Source organism: Argentina silus (genome assembly GCF_951799395.1).
Source record: "Argentina silus genome assembly, chromosome: 8".
Classification (NCBI taxonomy): Eukaryota; Metazoa; Chordata; class Actinopteri; order Argentiniformes; family Argentinidae; genus Argentina; species Argentina silus.
The window spans coordinates 18971115-18985014 of NC_139662.1; the positions used below are offsets into that span (position 1 = coordinate 18971115).

A 13900-nucleotide genomic window follows, 5' to 3' on the forward strand; every position below is an offset into this window, starting at 1 on the left:
CAAAGCCTAAAGGTCAGGAGCAAAGCCTTGTTACGGTGAACATGTGTGATGCCAGATGATAGATGCATTCTCTATGGTTCTCCATGGACACGAGAGACTGTGTTGCTATGCGCCATATGACATTCTATGGTCAGACGTGTTCCGGCCCTCTCCTGCTGGTTGTTGAGTGTGATTTATGACGTCTCAGTGGAGCTCAAGGCCCGTTGTTCTGGTGTTGCTGTTTGTATTCATCCCTCAGTCCTAACAGTCTCTCTGCTGACTGAGCTCTATATCAACGTCTGTTTTGTAAACAGAGTGTGTGTCACAGCGAAGGTCGTCCCCTTGTCCGACACATTCTGATGCCGATGCGATTTTGATGCAGCACATACGTGCAGCGTCCAGTATCTGCTGCAGAGATTGCTTTCCACTCGTGTGTGTGTGTGTGTGTGTGCGTGTGCGTGTGTGTAAAAAAAACAAAAAAAAACATCAACAGTGACGGGGAGGGGCAGTCTTAAGTGGGAGGGAGGGAAGAGGGGGGAAAAAAGGGGATCAAAAGCTCACTGAACCCCCACTTCCCATCCTAGGGAGGAGCCTCAGTGAGGAGCCTTTCAAGCCCAGTCTGACAGAGAAACATAGATAATAGGAGGTTTGGTTCCCTCTCTTTCAAATCACCTGAATGAGTCAGCCGGCGTGTCGACGGCTGTCATAAAGAAGTCCCATTTGCCAGCTGTCGGTTGTTTTTGCAGATAGAACGGTGCGTGCGGTTATGCTTGTTAATTTGAGTTTGTCAGCTCCGGCGTTGTTCTAAAAGGCAGAGAAGGAGAACAAGTGTGTTTGACGCCTGGAGTCCTGTCCAGTAAACAGTAAAACACGTTGTTTCATCATTACACCACAATAAGGGCACTTGACTGAAGTAAACAGGTTCACACCGGCTGTTAACTCAAACACGGCTCCATTGTCTTTCACGACAGATAATGTGACTCGGTCCACACTGCCTCAGGCGAAGCGGTGTTGCACTAAAGTAATCATACCTGACAATGACACGGCTCTGAACAGGGACATCTTGTGTGAAAGTGAAATGTTTCTGTGATCAACAACATGCGTACGCCAGCCAGCACGTGTTCAGTCCTGAATCCTAACCCTGGCAGAAAGGAGGATGTTACACCATCACGACTGTGCGTGTTATTAAATCAAGGTTGCTCTATGTAGCGTTGTTTGAATGTTGAGTCAGAGTCGGGTAAAGCAAAGCTGGCTCTCTCTGACAGAGATGTGTGACTCATTCAGCGGCTGATCTGTCTGGGTGAGGATGGTTAGGAGGCCGCATGGGGCACGCTGCTGCTCCTCTTACTGGAGAGGGCTGACAGGGAGAGAGTCACTGTGAAAGGGAAGTCATTTATTTCTCTCTGTGTCTCTCTCTCTGTGTCTCTCTCTCTCTCTCTCTGTGTGTGTGTCTCTCTCTCTGTGTCTCTCTCTCTCTCTCTCTCTGTGTGTGTCTCTCTGTGTCTCTCTCTCTCTCTCTCTCTGTGTGTGTCTCTCTCTCTCTCTCTCTCTCTCTCTCTCTCTCTCTCTCTCTCTGTCTCTCTCTCTGTGTCTCTCTCTGTGTGTCTCCTGCATTGAAGTGAACATGTAGTGTATTCCTCGCAGGTTATCAGGCTTAACTTTGAACATGAATAAGGGTCTTTTCACAGTGATAACACATGACACAGCACTTCAAATGACCAGCAGGATGCATGATGCCACCGCTGTGCTTTTACAAAAAAGCACTGCAGGAAGCCGGTTATGGGTATAAAAAAAGTGTAAATTGAAAGCAACAAAACAAAACCAAAAACTGACTTTTTTTCAGCAGAAAAAGACGCCCTCCGCCAACACACAGCTTCGGAGATCTCGGTCCTTTAACAGCGTAAGAGCACCTCCTTCATAAACACACCTCCTCTGGGCCTCCTCCCTCTCTTCCTACCTCCTCCTCCTCCTCTTTCGTTTGGGTCCTTCTTGTTCTGGGGCGTTCTTCTTGGGACTTTTTCTCTTTGGAGGAATCATTTTGGGGGATGGATGACGATGCTCTTCTCTTATTGATTAGTTGGCCTACTCTGTTGACTTCCTCAGTCTGCAAGGCCCCCCCCCCCCCCGCCCCCCCCCCCTACCTCTGAGCATAATTCATCAAAGTAGCCTACATATACTCCGCGCAACCCATTGCTAGACATTACCCAGTCACCGTCTCATCATTGCTTCATTGGAAGAACGTTCTGTGATGCGGTGACGATTCGCTAACCATGAGCACTAATTTCCATTCCCGGATTCCTTTTGCTGGGAATAATTCATAGACCGCTCACCAACTGTCAAACTGATTCAGGTGTCCAATTAGAACAATTGGGAAGGTAGCCCCTCTCTTGTCACTGGCGTCTAATGCACCGTCACTCTCGTCTCTCTCCGATTTAACGTTACGTAATCGAGGCCGTGCCGTGCCTGCTCGCTGTGCACTGACCCGGGAACTGACGATCACATTCCGACAAACTGACAGAAAGCACTGATCTTTAGAGTCCATTATTTCAGTCTGATGTGTATAATTTCCCTGTCTCTTCTGTCCATTAGTCTAATGTGTGATCACAGCAGAGTCCTGTATGACGTTGTTAACAGGAAAGTGTTTTTGAGCTTCCTGTTCTCACCGTGCCTCCAGCCTGCAGCATTGAACCTGAGGTGAAGTCAGACATTATGCAGACAACCATCCAGAGCACCGCTCCATAGCCAGTTGCAAGCTTTTAGCTTTTACTGTAAACGATTTTGAGAAAGTCACACCTGGTGGCATTTGAAACACCATCAAACAACATTTAAAGTTCATAGCCGTAACGGTTCCTGTCTCAAACCTTGCCTTTCCTGGGAAATAATCATAGAAATGATAGATATATATACGGTGTCAGTCATCATCATGCAGCCATTCATTCTGACCTATGAAATAAGGTTTCATGAGGAGAAATTAGCCTGTCTCGTGTGACGGAGCATATCCTGTCCTGAAAGGTGGCGTTCTGGTGACAGTGGCTGACAGGACTGACAGCAACCGTTGTCAGCTTCCTGTCCCTGGGTCGGCCTGGAGGAGGGTGTGTGTCGTCTGTGGTGTGACAGGTGCAATTTCACTGCTCTTTGGTCTGTGTGCGTGTGTGCGTGTGTGCGAGTGTGCGAGTGTGCGTGTGTGCGTGCGTGCACGTGCGTATTCACCTGCATCATGTGGATGATGCATGACATGGTGTGTGTGTCAGGGGCATGCTCCGCTGGGGGAATATCTGGTTTGTCATACAGTAACTCTCTCTGCTCGGTACTCTGACAAGTCTCTCTTGGGTTTTCATGGATCTCCTGGTCAAATTTCTATTGTATACCTCTATTGTGCACTTGTAGAAGGTTCCAGAAATAAATTTCGTGTTTCAGTCCCTGTTCTTTCTCATCGGTTACCTCATTGGTTTCCTGTGTCCTGCCAAAATCTGATTCAGTTTGCAATCATTTATTGTAAATGAAAGAATGGGTTGCCAGTCTAATATCTCTATTGTTTTGGCTGCAGGCTACAGAGGCTCACAAGAAAGAATTACTGAAATGAATTACACCCCAGTCCCTCCACAAAAAGATGAACCATCATGAAGTTTGAAATGATCAAAACGACCTGAGGCTCTACACAGACGTAGTCACCACATAAAGTTGTTATAGAAAACTCAGACAGAATCCTTTTATGATGTCTGCCTCCGACCACACTTATAAATGGAGTTTCAAAGATAGAAGTAGAGATGGCTGTGGGTTTTTGCTGTGCTCGTTATGGGCTTTTGCAGCAGACAAGTTTAGGGTTTACAGCGTGGAGGTCAAGACCTTTGTGGTGTGTGTTAGCTACAGTATCATGTCATTTCCCCTCTCACTCTTCCTCCGTCCCTCTCCTCAGATCGAGAAGATCATGACGCTGATCGGAGCCGGCATTGACTTCTCCAGGGACCAGCAGTACGCCACCCCAGGTAATGTTCTGTACGGCGCCAAAGCTTCCCATGCGACCAACGACACGAGGAGACGTCATTAGCTATACAGTGTCACGCGGTACCTCTGCTCCATTTATTAAAGATGATCGTGTGTTATTATTATTATTATTATTATTGCTGACATTATTGTTGAAAAACAAACTGGATTCTAATATAAAATAGTATTTTAATGTACAAAATGTGGGGGGGAAAAAACTGCTTCTTCGTGAAATCCCCAGAACACACGTCTTCAAAGCGGCCATCTCATCTCGTAGTCAGCGCAGCCTGCGTGATGATGGGCCGGAGAGGAGAGGAGAGGAGAGGAGAGGAGAGGAGAGGAGAGGAGAGGAGAGGAGAGGAATAGATTGGATTGTTATATCAGTTTCTCTTCTCGATTTTTATCTCCCATTACCCACTTAGTAGTAAATTCCATCACAGACAGAATAATGGTCATTGTCAACCCTGCCGTGTGTCCCTGGTGCTAGCAGATAAAAGCCTTAATTACACACCGGGCTAGTTGGACAGGTATAACTCAACACCGTGTCTAACGACTTAGTAGGACCTAGTTCACCGCCTTTTGTTTTCTTCCTAGCCAGCCCATTATACCTACTAAGTGAATACTGCAGCTGGTGTTGTTTGTCAGGATGGCCGTGGTAAGAGACACCTTGGCATCCTCCTCCTGCTTATTTATCTTGGGCCGTTCTTCCACCAGACTCTGGCTCCTCTCCCCTCCACCCTAGTTGGGGTGTGTACCCTAGTTGGGGTATGGAACGATCCCTCGAGTCATTTGATCCATCTGAGGAGCTTCGAGGGAAACTGAGCAGGCTCTTGATAGATGCGTTAAATGCAGGAGCAGATATAGTGTAGAGTATGGGGGTGGGTGGTGACAGAAGGAGAGGTACAAAAGGTAGCATCGGGGTGGGCAGCTGGCTCTTTGAAATAGCCCTTAGGAGAGACCCCCCTCCCCCAGTAACGACTACACTACCATCGAAGGACAGGACGACAGTCTGAGTTTACATGTACCGCTGAGTGGTTTGGACCGTGCACTCAATCCATGACCTTCATTACTTTGCACAGTGTTGAGTGTTTAAAGCAGAGGGCTTGGATGGACTGTAGGGACGGGGATCCGTTCGGCTCATTCTATCCGTCCTTGCTGTGAGGGCTGACTCTTGACCCAGATAGAACTGCACCGCTGCTGCCAAGGAGACACGATTTCACTAGGGGTCCGACAATGTACCCCCCCACCCCCCACCCCTACCTACCCCTCTTGCTGGTCTTGCCCTCCTTTTCTGTGTAGCTGTAGGCGCCTGCCCCAGTTGTATACATGGCTAAACTGGGAAGGCACCAGGTGTGTTTTTGTAACGTCTAGAAGGTGCACTAGTACAACTGAACCCATTTCTACCAGATCTCTGTGCAGTTACAGGACTCTGTTGTGTTAACTATGTTATACAGGTATGTGTGTGTGTGTGTCTGTCTGTGTGCGTGCGTGTGTGCGTGCGTCTTAGCCTGCGATAGTCTGCAACAGCTCTTCTATGGCTTGAAGCAGACCTCTCCTTTGGGCTGACGGATGGACGGTCACTGGGGGACCACAGGACTGTGGTAGTGAACCAGAACCATCGCCTCCATCCCTGACGGCCGCCTCCTCCCCCACTCCTCGATATTCTCCTCCTCCACACGTCTCGCAAGAAGCAACTAACCCGCAGCCCTGAATGTTAAATTCTCAAACCGTGTTATTGAACGTGTTATTGAGTCTTGGCAGTTTTACACTGGTTTGTTGTGGTCTTCTGCATCGGAGTGGGCTGTTAAAATATTAACAAGCATGTATGTCAAGGGATGGGCTCATTTTCTTCCGCTGACTTGCAATAAGGCGCGTCCACTGCGGTACTGCTGTTGCTGACACCCCCTGGCCCAGCGCGTGCTGTTTGTTGCCCTTGTTGTAAACCTAAATCAACTCTGTGAATCCAAGTCTTAGCGAGCGCCTCGGAACTGCTTCCACTGCAGCTCCATCCCCATGTCAGGGGAGGGGACGAGGGGATCTGCCCTGTAGGAGAAAGGCTCTCTCTGTTTGATGCACATGTGAGAAGGAAGTCTAGTGTATTTATTCATATATGAGAGAGAGAGAGAGAGAGAGAGAGAGAGAGATGGGGGTTCTGAGGAGGCAGGGAGTGGCCGAGAACAATTGAAAGTAGTGGGGGGGGGGGGGGGCGACGCGACACAGGTCTGTAGCAGGTGGACTGGCAGCTCACAGACAATGTACAGCCAGCCTGCAGTGTCTCAGAGTCAAGGGAGGGGAGGGGGAGAGGGAGGGTATAATGGGGAAAGAGCGAGAGTGCGAGTGAGAGGAGGGAGAGAGAGAGAGAGAGAGAGAGAGAGGGAGGGAGGGAGGGAGGGAGGGAGGGAGGGAGAGAACAGAGAGAGAGGGAGGGAGGGAGGGAGTGGAAAGGAATCACAGGCAGCAGAACTGAACAGTACAGGACAATGGAAGGACACCACCCCAAGCATCTCTAGGATCCTGTGTGTTTGTGTGTGTTTATGTGTTCTTATGTATGTTCGTGTGTGTGTATGTGTGTGTTTGTGTGGTTCGTTTGCCTGAGTACAAGGAGGAGGAGTATCGGGGGTTTAAACTGAACGTGTCGCCGCGTGACTTGAAGGGGGGCTGGCAGACGGCGTGAGCCTGAAGAGAGGCGGTCTGATCGCACCGTGAGACTCAAAGGAAGACGAAGAAGCTGGACCGAGAAGAGGAAGACTCTCAGGAAGAAGACTCTTTCTACTACAGCAGATCCCTTCATACTTAGAAGAGGAAGACTCTCAGGAAGAAGACTCTTTCTACTACAGCAGATCCCTTCATACTTAGAAGTGTGCTGGCTGTGGAGAGGACAGCGGTGTGTGTTCGCTGCCCGTGGACAGGACTGGAGAGAGAGAGTGTGTGTGTGTGTGTGTGTGTGTGTGTGTGTGTCTGTATCTCTGTGTGTGTGTGTGTGTGTGTGTGTGTGTGTGTGTGTGTGGTGAAAGCTATCCCGTAGCAGGAGTGCATGTATAGTAGGAAGAACAGGTATAAAGAGGCAGAGTTTAAAGTAGCTGTCATTTAGAGTAACATACAGCATCTGCCTTTGGCTTTGTTATTGATTGAGTGTTTTTCTTCTTCTTTGATTTGTCTTCCTAGTACAGTCATCTGCAGGATTTATTTCTCTGAGCCAGATGTAGTGTAGGCTATTTATATCTCGTTTGACAGATTATTGGCTTTAGATCTATCCACACCAGCTAGTGCCCATATTTTAAGGACCCATATATTTTAAGGACATGAGACAAGCTGTTGTGAGTGAGATGGTTGATGGTTGTACTGGAGGAGAGATCATTTGTTGGCTATTTAATGTTTTGATATTGAACTCTTGACTTCAGTGAGCACTGTGCTCGCCATGTCACACAAACCTCTGCATTCATCCGAAAGCTTTCGGCTTCAAAATTACCAGAGGTATGTTTTCATTTAGGAACCGAAATGAGAAGATTAGATTAAACTGTTTCAGAAGTGTACGCCCTATCCCCGTGTGAGCCACTGATCCCAGCTGAGGGTTTTCCTCAGTGTTGAGTTGAGAGCAGTTGTACATCAGCGGAGCAGAGCTGGTGTTGTTGAATAATCTGAGCTCATTTGAGTCACTCTTATTGGCTCGTCTGTCACTGCCGTGCCGGCCCCCTTATACACACTGTCATGTGACCAGGTGGCCGTGTGTGTGCGCGTGTCTGTGTGTGTGTGCGCGCACGTGTGTACGTATGATCTGCTGACTAGGGAGGAGAGAGGGAAGCCTGCCTGCCTGCCTGCCTGCCTTCTGCAACTCCTAGCAAGTTCACACAACAACTTCTCGCTTGGCCGAAACGAATCACCCCATCTGGAGAGACCCCCCCCACCACCCCACCCACTTAACTGCCGCGAAGCACTCTCCTCTCAGAGTTCTCCCTCATTATAACCTGGAGCGTGTTAGGAGGAGCATGAATCTGTAAGCTTGTATATTTAGACTGAAAAGGCTATTTTCCTGACTTGTGGGAACTCATCTTGGAGTGTTGACACTTTCTGAATATGAAATGTCCTCTCATCTCTCCAGTGTTCTGAGCAACTGCACGATGTGTGACCACACCCGGCTCAGTTGAATCTCCACCTGTTTTTGGACTGGTTTGGGGCTGGTACACCCAGTAGAGTGGACTCAGGAACTGTAGCTGTGAACCCACTCTACCCCCCCCCCCCCCCCTCCCTCGCCTCTGTCACCCCAGGGGTAGTTAAACCCGATCCCCAGGTGAACGTGGTTCGGCCCCCGCTGCCTGGCGGGAGCTGAGCCCCCCTGCCCGTTGTGGACCCTGTCTCCCCTGCCCTCCTGGTGTTGGTGCGCTCGGCTCTGCTGGCCCAGAATGATGTGGCAATGCCACGTCTCGTCCTCCGAGTGCCGCTGCTACCGGCTGAAAGGCTTCTCCCTGCTCAAGCGCTTCCCTCTGTCCTCAGGGGCCTCGGGGCGCCTGCTGGAGCAGCCCGTGGGGGACTGGCTGGAGCACGTGGGGCTGCCGCAGTACGAGAGCAAGCTGCTGCTCAACGGCTTCGACGACCTGCGCTACATGGTGAGTCAAAGTCACACACACACACACACACACACTCACACACACACACACACACACACACACTCTCTCCCCCCTCTGTAGTTCTTATCCTCTAATTATACCTGTCTCACCCCCACTCCTCTCCCTTTTCACCCGGGTGTCTCTGTGTAATCTTGTCCGGTTGCAGGAGCTCTCTTTGTGTCTCACGTCCTCTGTCTACGTCACTATCTCACCCTCTCTTTTCTCCGGTTTTCCTTTAAACTCTCTCTCTTTCTCTCTCTCTCTTTCTCTCTCTCTCTCTCTCCCTCTCTCTCTCTCGCTCTCTCTCTCTCCCTCTCTCTCTCTCTCTCTCTCTCTCTCTCTCTCTCCATCTCTCTCACTCACTTCACATTCCTCTTCTGTTCTCTCTCTCTCTCTCTCTCTCTCTGTTTGGTCAGTATCGTCCCCCTCTTCCATCCCAATTGACTTAAAGCCTCCCTAGAGAGAGCCTTCTCCCTCCCTCCCTCCCAGTTATTAAATCACCACCTCCCTGATTTGTCTTTGTGCAATGAGACCCAGGCCCAGAGGGTCCGTGTTTTTAGGTGACGTCTTTGCCAGAGATTTTGAAATGTATTTTAAGCTCTGAGGGGTGTGTAGATACTGTAGATACTGTACTTGTACCTGAGTTGTGTCAATTCCAGCTTTTGTAAATACTTGAAAAGGGACACTGGCTGACCTTTTTTGACTAATTGGACAATTTGGTGAAATGTTCTTATTTTCTCATTGGAAACATTACATGTCCTGCCCAGTTCACTTCCACTCTCCAGACAGGCCTCTAGCCAGGACTAGCCTGTTGGTTCAGTGCCCTGATGTTTATTAGATTTCTGGGCCCATCCACTCAGGGCCTGTCTGATCAGATGATGCTCACATGCTTGGTCACAGAGAACATTGGTAGCATTAGGGATGTCTCTGTTGACTGGGCCATTGGGTCTAAATGCCTCTGTCAATGAAATTAAACCAAAGGCTTTAAAGATTAAAAGACCAGCCCACCCTCAGACTCAATCAATCAATCACAATCACGCTCACACTCAAACCTCTAGGTGTCTGGACTGGACGCTGAGAGATGATGTCATTTCGGCCACATGCAGGCAGGCGTACACACACACACACACACACACACACACACACACACACACACACTTTCAAATAAAAGTGCACAACTGCCTTCAATAAATTACTGTTGGATATTTGCAAGGGCACTGCCACGGTAGCTGCCGCCAAGAAAACGTCCCACCGGAGCAGTCAGCGAAGGCTCACTAAGTGGTGGGGACATGGGCATACAGACAGAACCACACACATTCACACCTCTCCAACTCCAGAGTAACCCTGTGTGGGCACCATGCTGTCAGCAGTTTGTCTCTGGTATCATTGTTAGCCTAGCGTTTGATGCGCTTACAGCACCTCTCACCCTCCCCAGCTGCCCCCCCCAGCCGCCCCCCCCTCCCCCAGTCGGCCCACGGCTTTGAACCACTTCGCTTTGCAATATGCTGCCTGAGGGCCAGCTGCTCCCTCGCCATAATGGAGCGCCATCTCAATAACCCTCGGGGCGCTGTTGCCGCGCCAACATGCAGCGCTGTTGTTTCTCGGCCCTGTTGTTTTTAGCAGACTCCGTAATGAGGAGTGATGGAGGAGAGGCTGCAGGTGTCAGCCGGCCTGGCAGAGTGGGCGCGCTCGAAATGAGAGGGCCGATGTTGTGTCAGGATGAAGGCTCTGCGGTCCCTCTCCAAGGCTTGGTCCTGTGTCCTACCTGCAACGCCTCCTACAAAACATGAACCCCTTACTCTCAGGAAAGTGTGTGTCTATGTGTGTTTGTGTCTGTCTGTCTAGACTGTGTGTCTGTGTCTGTATCTGTGTCTGTGTCTGTCTGTCTAGACTGTGTGTGTGTCAAGACTGTGTGTGTGTGTGTGTGTGTGTGAGTGTGTAGGTATGTGGTAGAGAGTAGAAAGAGGTTGCTTTGCCGGAAAATACCCACACTGACAAGTAACAGGCGCAGAACGTGTCCTTCCCTACTTAGAAGTGACAAATTATGCATTACCCACCATTTCAACTGGGCTTGAGCAAGGCAGTGCAGTGACAGCACTTTGTAACATGTCTCTCTTCCACAGACTGTGAAGGTCAGTGGTCGGTGTTGTTTGTCTGCGTGGTTTCTGTGATTTACGGGAGGATGGGAGAGTGGTAAATTAGAGTGCTCAGGCGTGGGTCCCTGTGTTCTTCTCTTGGCTTTCTCATTCGCTGTGGTTTACCTTCAGTGGATTGGATGGAGCCTGGGGAACAGGATGTGCACAGCATCCTGTCTTGTCTATCAATAAATAATAATACAAAGTTGATCACAACAAAAACAACACTACCTCCTCTCTTTTTAGGTAGCCAAACCGACCATCCTAGTCTCTAGTCTCTCTGTCATCAGTTTGCCAGCTTTTTATGTTTTATGTTGGGCCGAGATGAATCGCAATCAAAACGTTGAAAGTGAAAGTTAAATCACAAAGTGAATAGAAGAGTGTGGCAGTGTGGCGTTGGTGTGAATGGGCCTGGGCCAGCTGACAGACAGTACATGTACATGTACCTGGTTAATATTAGCTTTAATCATCCCTTAATGTACGTAATGGGAGCAGAGACCAGCACACCGTAGACACATCTCCTGTGTGGTTTAGAAAGTGAGTGAGTTAATCTCCTCTCTCTCTCTCTCTCTCTCTCTCTCTCTCTACTATGTCTATGATTAGTTAAATTCTCTGGGTTTCCTGCTCACCTCTCAGCCTTTTCATATTATAATAGTCAGACAAGTCTCTCTCTACACCCCCCCCTCTCTCTCTCTAACTCTCTCTCTCTCTCTCTAACTCTCTCTCTCTCTGTATCTCTCTCCCTCTCTCTCTCTCTCTCTCTCTCTCCCTCCCTCTCTCTAACTCTCTCTCTCTCTCTCTCTCTAACTCTCTCTCTCTCTCTCTCTCTGTATCTCTCTCCCTCTCTCTCTCTCTCTCTCTCTCTCCCTCCCTCTCTCTGACATCAATACCTGTGTCAACTTCTCTGACGTGAAGCTCTAATCTCTGTCTCCTTTCTTCCTTTCACTCGTTCCTCAACCCTCTCTTATCCCCTTATTCTCTTCCACATTTTCCCTCGATCCTCTCGGAAGCCGGGAGCCGGCAATTTTCCACAGTACACTAGGCTCACAGACAACCTGCTCTGCTCAAATATTTATAGGGATTTGGACAAAAGAAGTAACCTTTTTGCAGCCTTGTTCTAATCTCAGTTTTTTCAGTAAATGGTGACCTTTAAGAGTCTCGATTTGTTCCACGGAATTAGAACTGTTACTTTTCTCCGTTTGAATCGAACCCCGGAATGTTAGTGCCGCTTCATCGTTTTGTCATTAGTCAAGACTTTCACGTTGAAGCGCGTTCTGTAGAAGAGTCTGGTCACAAAGGTCAACGGGAGTGGCAGTGCATGGATGCGCCATGCGCCAGTGACTCACAGCTCTCAGTGAAACTCCTATGCCTCTTGAGAAATGTTGTCTGGACCATTATTGAGGTATTATTATCTTCAGCTGAAGTGCGTGTGCGTGTGCGTGCGCGTGTGTGTGTGTGTGTGAGAGAGAGAAACCGTAGATGTGTTTTTTTGTTTGTATGTGCCAACGTCACTGGGTAGGTATTTTTAGCCTAATTTGGAATGAAGATGGTATTCCTTGCCAACTCATTAAAAGTGTACTTCCCAGCAGATGAAGTCATGGATCTTAATCCCTGGGCTGTTGGACCGTCACCAGTAGTTTGTGATAGCGAGAGCCCATTAAAGCCCCCCTCTCCTATCCCTCTCATTACCAAATGTCCCCAGCTCTGAATCACTCCGTGTGCCTAAATTGGGATACACAAACATCTTTCAGAAAAACATGACAGAGATACACACACAGACACACACACACACACACACACACACACACACACACACACACACACAGTATGCTTGTATACGTGCCAAATGGAGTGAGGACTGATTGGCATTGGAAGGAATTGAAGACAGCCATTTCAGCTCCGACAGCCCCAGCATTCAGATACAGCTGTTCAAATCCTTCTACGCAGAGCAGACAGACTTGTCTCTCTCTCTCTCTCTCTCTCTCTCTCTCTCTCTCTCTCATCTTTAAATCATATTGAATGCACAACAAAAGTGAAATTGAAAGATGATTGCCATCTCATCGGTACGGGCGTCTTCTTTTCAGCCCAGAAATCACTACATAATTAAACAGCTTTTATTCGAGCAGTCAGAGCCTCTGTGATCTCGCCGCGGCCCTCCAGCTGCACCAAGCAACCAGATCAATACGATAGCAGTGATTGTATTGTGTTGCCGTAGGAGAAGAAACAGAGAGGAGCCTTTTTTTAGAATACATGTGATGCTTTTCTATTGACCCAGAGAGAGATTGAGTTGAAGAAGTTGAACACCGCCTCGACTCCTGGTGCAGACAGGTAACGCCTGTGGCAGTCAAATGCCTCCTCTCCCCCGGCTCAGACCAGGTAGCCACCTCAGAGAAAGGAGAGTTAGCATTCCAGAGGTCTCCATCTCGGAGGGATGGCAGCTCTTCAGACTTCACAGCGGTAGAGAGCGTGTTGTTCATCAAGGCAGCCGGGGAGAACAAATGTGTCTTGAAGTCTGAGGTCAGTGTTGAAGCCACCCACATGCAGAAGGGGTAATAATTGGGAGGGAGAGAGAGGGAGAGAGAGGGAGAGGGAGGGAGAGGGAGGGAGAGGGAGAGGGAGAGAGAGAGAGAGAGAGAGAGAGAGAGAGAGAGAGAGAGAGAGAGAGAGAAAGAGAGAGGAATCAATCATCACCATGATGGCACCGTGCAAGCAACATCAGAAAGAACAGAGACAGTCTTGCTCTGTGAATGAGCCAGCCTGTGTGATCCTTAAAGACCAGTCTCTCTCTCTCTCTTCCCCATCGCTTGCTCTCTCTCTCTCTCTCTCTATCCCCATCTCTCTCTCTCTCCCCATCGCTCTTTCTCTCTCTCTATCTCTCTCTCTCTCCCCCCCATCGCTCGCTCTATCTCTTTCTCTCTCTCTATCTCTCTCTCTCTCCCCATCTCTCTCTCTCTCCCCATCGCTCTTTCTCTCTCTCTATCTCTCTCTCTCCCCCCATCGCTCTTTCTCTCTCTCTATCTCTCTCTCCCCCCCATCGCTCGCTCTATCTCTTTCTCTCTCTCTCTCTCTCTCTCTCCCCCCATCGCTCGCTCTATCTCTTTCTCTCTCTCTATCTCTCTCTCCCCCCCCATCGCTCGCTCTATCTCTCTATCTCTCTCTCTCTCTCTCTCTCCCCCCCATCGCTCGCTCTTCTCTCTC

The 13900-nt window shown here is 49.1% G+C and overlaps 1 protein-coding gene across 1 annotated transcript in view; it reads left to right on the forward strand.

Annotated features, from left to right (window-relative positions):
* LOC310808056 (ankyrin repeat and SAM domain-containing protein 1A) overlaps nt 1–13900 on the forward strand; it is a gene marked incomplete at its 3' end in the record, with an annotated part of 59785 nt that overhangs the window by 43812 nt on the left and 2073 nt on the right. Inside the window, exons 15-17 of the mRNA XM_083674757.1 lie at nt 3896–3965; nt 8455–8567; nt 13079–13219. Of these exons, the coding sequence (XP_083530883.1) occupies nt 3896–3965; nt 8455–8567; nt 13079–13219 (324 nt within the window). The remainder of the gene's footprint in view (nt 1–3895; nt 3966–8454; nt 8568–13078; nt 13220–13900) is intronic.